Here is a 5,980-nt window from a genome sequence, read left to right on the forward strand (position 1 = left end):
AAGGTTCAGAATAGAAGGAAGAGATACCTGAACCTACTTCTCCTCTTCCACATTACGACTCTCCCCCTAAGGAGAAGGTAGGAGGAATGGCTCAGAATCAAAGAAGGACACGCCCATAGACACAAAGAATTTATGACTAACTGGGTCAAAGCACTGATACCCTTTTTGAGAGGAGGGGTACCCCGGAAAGACACAAGGAATTGACCAAGGGTCTAACTTACCTTGGGATGAAGACAAATCATGGACAAAGGCCCGACAACCAAAGACTCTCATGGGGATGGAAAATAAAGGAGACTGAGGTTACAACAAGTGATGAGGGGCCATGTAGTTTAGTACTCTGGAGGGCATGCGGTTGATGACATACGCAGCTACAAGTACAGCATCCACCCAAAACCTTTTTGGGACACCAGCCACATGGGTTCGGCCCAGCCATTATTACAAGGCCCAGCCGAATTCATTGAAAGACTTAGTGACCCCCTTGAGCCCATCACATGGACCCTATGGGCCCAACACTTACATTAAGTGGTCCCTGGGCCAAGCCATCTTATAAAAACCCAGGGACTGTGGGTAGGTGCAAGATTAGCCCATCGGGTATTATCCTAAATGGTCTTACACTTAACCTCTCAGCCCTTAATGATCATGCACTACCCGACAAGAGAAGACCTCTCTCTCAGCTGCAAGGAACAGTGCCACACTCTCTACTCACATGGATCCCAGGAATTAAAACCTTTTGCAAATCTTTTTGAAACGTACATATACATATATATATATATATATATATCTTATTTTTGCAAAACAAAATTCCAACGATTGAAATCAACTGACGGTAGTTTGGTTTCCATCAGAGAGAGTGCATTCCCGATCATTACCATTGTCCGACAAAGGGGCTGATCCTGTCACTATGACCTCTCACTCAGATGAATTCTCAGACTGCCCCAACATGTCCAGGTTTTGACCCCCACTAAGGATCTCACTGATTGACACATCAAAGATAGCCCGATCCGACACCTAGTGATCTGTCATAATCGAGTCTAGGGGTCAGGTGTAACTTTCCAATTTTGCCCATCTGTCTCCAAGGTCTAGGGCAATACTGGAAATCTGGTCCGGTTCAAGGGTTCAAGCAATCCCATACTGCATGTGCCATGGGTCTTACCCTGATGGCCGAAACAAGCCATCCCAACACTTGGTAGCACACCAGTATCAGCCTTTGCAGGATAAATCTCCCCACACTTATCCAATGGCTGTAAACATTTAAAACTAACACAAGTTTCTATAAGTGTCCAGTTTTAGGGTCTTACACAGAATTATACCAAACAACATGAATCAAACATGCACTTTAATTTATTTTCACTAAATAACAAAAGTACATCAAATCCGATTGAAGCTAAGGGCATACAAGACTGTCTAACACCATAACCATTTGCTAAGAAGGGCAGAATTAAGTTTCTTCAAATTCCTTATTCCCAGCCCACCAACTTCATTTGGGAGACCCACTTGTTCCCAATTTACAATATGGACCTTCTTTTCCTCCTCCCATCCCCTCCATAAGTTCCTCTGGATTTGCTTCAATCTATTTGCTATTTTGATTGGAATGGGGAAAAGGGAGAGGAAGTAGGTAGGAAGATTAGAGAGTGCTCTTAACCAGTGTCACTCTGCCCCCAAAAGAGAGATATTTAGCTTTACAAAAAGCCAATTTTCTCTCCATTCTCTCAATAACTGAAACCCAAGTCTTAGAGGAAGAGCATTTAGCTCCAAGAGGAAGCCCCTAATACTTGACCGGGAGAAAAGCAATTTGGCAAGCCATCACTTCTACACATTCTTCTAAGTTTGTTACAAGACCCACAGGGATGATTTGACTCTTACTCAAGTTAACCTTGAGTCCAGACACCACTTCAAACCAACTCAGAATTCCAAGCACCAACTCTAACTGACTTGGGGAAGCATCAACAAAGCATAAAGTATCATCTGCAAACTGGAGGGCATTAACTTTTTCCTTTCCTGGAGAGATTGCAAAGCCCTCCCAAAACTCATTCTTTGCAGCTTTCTTGCTAAAAAGAGTAAAGATTTCCTTGAGACAAATGAATAGCAAGGGGGAAAGAGGGTCACCCTGCCTCAAACCTTTAGAGCTACTGAAAAACCCCGTCAATTGGCCATTAATTAGGATAGAAAATTTTGGGGTCCTAACATGTACTCTGATCCAGTTTCTCCATTTCTGCCCAAAATTTATTTTCTCCAACACCAGGTCCAGACAATGCCAGTTAACATGGTCATATGCTTTCTTAATATCAAGCTTACAAATTACACCCGGGGTTCCCTCTCTTCTTCTAGATTCTAACAGTTCATTGGCAATGAGAATTGAATCTACCATCTGCTGCCTGGAACAAATGCACTTTGGTTACAAGAAATAACACTACCTAATACTCCTTTCATTCTTTCTGCCAAGACTTTAGCCAGGATTTTATAAAAACTGTGCAGGAAACTGATAGGTCTGAAATCCTTAATATTTACAGTCCCCTCAATCTTTGGGATGAGAGTGATAAAAGTAGCATTCAAGCTTCTTTGCAGTGATGCATTTGTATGAAACGCCTGGAACACCTTCAACAAGTCTTTCTTCACAATATCCCAGCATTTTAAATAAAAAAGGTTTGAAAACCCATCCAGACCAGGGGATTTATCACATTCTACCTTCTTGACTGCTGTCTTGGTTTCCTCTTCTGTAAAGGGTCTCTCAATCCAGAGTTTCTGCTCTTCATTCAATTGCTTGAAAGGAAGCTCAGAAGGAAATGTCCTATGGGCCCACCTCTCCTTATAAAGATTTTTATAGAAGGATGTTGCTACTGATTTAACCTCTTAACATGATTCACCACTCCTATCCTCCCACACCAGTTTGCGGATTGAAGAAACCCTTGCACAGGCATTTGTCAATTTCTGGAAGAAGAACTTCGTATTTTTATCACCCTCCTTTAGCCAAGTGGTTTTGGCTCTTTGTCTCCACTTCATCTCTTCCTCTACAGCCAACTTGTCATATTTGATTTTTGCATTAGACCTTTTTAATCTCAATTCTTCAGTCAAGGTGCTCACCTCTTCAGCTCTATCAATCTCAACAATGGTGCTCAATAAGGCCTTCTTTTCAGTCCCCTATTTCATTTTATTCTCCATACTCCAAATTTTTAACTTTCCCTTGATGGCATTTAACTTTTTTGCCAAAATAAAAGAACTAGAACCCTCCACCTGAAATTCATTCCACACAGATTTTATCAAGAGGATAAGCTTGTCCTCCTCAAACCATGCATTTTCAAATTTAACTGGAGCACTGATTATCTTACGATGACCACAAACAAGATGAATAGGGCTGTGGTCAGAAACCGGTCTAGGAAGATTGATCTGCCTAAAATCAGGAAAGAAATCATCCCAATTTGAGGAAACCAAAAACCTGTCCAGTCTTACCAGAGTCGGGTTTGCTTCATTATTAGTCCAAGTAACTCTGTTACCCTGAATTGGAACATCCATTAGCTCCATATTATTGATAAATCCCACAAATAAATTCATCGATCCAGTTCTTCTACCCCTTGTATTTTTCTCTTCCACCGATATAGTTGCATTAAAGTCACCGCCGATGACCCAAGGATGATTCTGAGACTCTCTCACATCTGATAACTCCTCCCAGAAAGCCACCCTAAGATTTGGCTCTGTTGGTCCCTAAACCTTTGTAACTTGAATATTTTTCCACCCTGTAACTTCATACTTGAAGAAATTGAGAAATTTCCAATTCTGCTGGAAACAAGGCTACAAAATACAGGATCCCAAAGACTCAGAAGACCTCCGACACTCCCAGAAGCAGCCAAAGCCTTCCACCTGACCTGACCTTCCCACCAAATACTTCTGTGTGCAAGTAAAGGCAAAGCGATAGAGGGTAGCAGGACCTATGTCAGAGTTGTGGCAGATGGAATAAATGCAGAGCCAGGCCCTCAGCATTCTCAAAGAAGCTTGGAGAATATTAAAATGCTCAAAATGTGTACTGAGTGAAACCAAGAGTTGCGGACTGAACCAGATAGCCATTTTCGAAGTGGGGCTAAACCGACTTTAAGCAACCCTCATCTTGGGCCTTCGAGTGAACCCATTATATTAGGAAATGAGAACTCAGGGTTGAGGGGTGGACTGATACAAGGTTCAACTAGGCCTAGGTTAGAAAAGGGGTCACATGATAACTTAAACCTCCATATGACAACTAAAGAGGGGGCTAGAGAGGCAGGAGATAGTTAGGGATGTATAGCATCGTCCTAGATACAACCTATGTCGAAGTTCACTAACTTGATTGAGGCTGTTGAGGCAAGGCTTGCTTGGAAACCAAGCTTGGCCTCTTATTCCACTAGCCCTTAGCGTCCAAATCCAAGGTATGGTAGGAGAAAAGATGAAGAAGATGAGTTTGATTTAGAATGGGTTAGTTGTAAGAAGGAAGTTTATGGTGAATCCAATATCTGCAGTGTTTAGAGCGGACCTGGCAAGTACTTCATTGAGGAAGAGGATGTTGTAATAACTCTACTCTTTGGTGGCTCTTTGCCAGCCCTAGCTGAAAAATCTTTGGAACCTTAGAAGATCTATAGTCTGGAAGTTTCTCCCTTGGGTGAAGCAAACTTCTCAACCATAGGCAGAGAAGATCCTTTCCTTAATCCAAGACAAAGCCAGGGTGTCCATAGATTGGTTTCTACATCTCTTCTAGACAACAAAGCTAAAAATGTTCTCATTCCCCCTAAAAGCATGACGAAGGTTGGTTTGGAGGTTGTTTCCAACCAAAGCCCTCTCAATCGTACCAAAATTGGGTTTCATAATCTTTCGGTTCCCCTTGTTCCTGGTATTGTGTCTCAAGATTCTTTGTTTCCTAAATTTGTTTTGGCTAACAACCCCCCTTCTCTAATTGCTTTTGTTGTCCAACCTGTAGGTGAATCCACTTCTTATCTAGAAGCTGCCATGTCTAGTGACTCTTTGGTGGTAACTGATGATGTTGTGGCTAAAAAGTCAAAGAGAAAGAGTAAAGGGTTGGAGAAAAGAGACAATTTTGGATCGAAAGAATATTCCTAATAAGAAGGAAGGAGAGACACCAAAGAGGAGAAAGAAAAAGTTGAGTGAGGTGGAGAGCCTCTCCACTTCACATTTGACCACATGTTTCTTACCCACCTCCTATCCAATTCTACTAATTTGGATTCCTAGATTAAAACAATATCTGGCTGAGTCAGGCAGAGAGGCTCAGATGTGAAGTGGATTATGAGAAAGGGTGCACAGGGAGGAAGAAAAGGAAACTGGGATAACAAAGGGTAAGCCTTTTTGGGTATTGTACTTAGGTTTTCCCTATTAAGATAATCAGTTGGAATGTAAAGGGTTTGGGGAGTTCAAGGAAAAGAAGGATGATTAGGAAAGTTTTTTGGAAAGAGAAGCCAGATATTGTTTTAATCTAGGAATCCAAATTAGTAAAATTGGATAGGAGGTGGGTAAGAAATGTGTGGTCAGCACAATCTTGGGGGGATTTAGGGGGAGTTGTTACAATTTTGGAAGGATGAGGAGATGGAGTTTATAGAAGAACTTATTGGTAACTTTACAGTTGCAATTAAATTAAGTAAGAAAGCAGATGGATTGGAATGGGCCTTAACTAATGTCTATGGACAAAACTCCTATAGTGAAAGGGAAGAGTTGTGGGAGGAATTAGCAGCAATAAGGGGTCTTTGGGAGGTTCCTCAGTATGTGGGGGTGGTTTTAATGTTATCAGATATGTAAATGAAACAAATACCCCCAATGATAGGATTACCTCCAACATGAGAAAATTTAACCTCTTTGATGCTTCTTTGATTTGAGAGAGTTGCCTATGCTGCAAGCAAATCTTACTTGGTCCAATTTCCAAGAGGATCCCCTTTGTTGTAAGCTGGATAGATTCTATTCTCTTCAGATTAAGAAATTGCTTGGAGGGGATTGGTAGTGAGGACCCTCC

The 5,980-nt window shown here is 41.7% G+C and overlaps 1 protein-coding gene across 1 annotated transcript; it reads right to left on the minus strand.

The window, feature by feature from the left end:
- Positions 1-1,765: 1,765 nt before the first annotated feature.
- On the minus strand, positions 1,766-3,519 carry LOC148874113 (uncharacterized). The gene is made up of 4 exons (XM_088956925.1): positions 3,232-3,519; positions 2,905-3,138; positions 2,654-2,805; positions 1,766-2,375 (listed from the first exon to the last, which is right to left on the minus strand). Exons 1-4 carry the CDS (start codon positions 3,517-3,519, stop codon positions 1,766-1,768), a joined length of 1,284 nt encoding a protein of 427 aa, XP_088813051.1.
- Positions 3,520-5,980: the final 2,461 nt, after the last annotated feature.

Source organism: Nelumbo lutea, chromosome 1, assembly GCF_056320005.1.
Source record: "Nelumbo lutea isolate HS-2025 chromosome 1, American lotus-T2T, whole genome shotgun sequence".
In the NCBI taxonomy this organism is placed as follows: Eukaryota; Viridiplantae; Streptophyta; class Magnoliopsida; order Proteales; family Nelumbonaceae; genus Nelumbo; species Nelumbo lutea.

What these genes read in the sequence shown, in the direction of transcription:
- LOC148874113 (XM_088956925.1), bottom strand. Translation starts at nt 3,519, where the DNA reads ATGGAGCTAATGGATGTTCCAATTCAGGGTAACAGAGTTACTTGGACT. An exon ending in CTGTGTGGAATGAATTTCAG is followed by an intron (nt 3,139 to 3,231) that starts GTGGAGGGTTCT and finishes AAAATGAAATAG; the next exon opens with GGGACTGAAAAGAAGGCCTT. An exon ending in AAATCCCCTGGTCTGGATGG is followed by an intron (nt 2,376 to 2,653) that starts GTTTTCAAACCT and finishes CATTTGTTCCAG; the next exon opens with GCAGCAGATGGTAGATTCAA.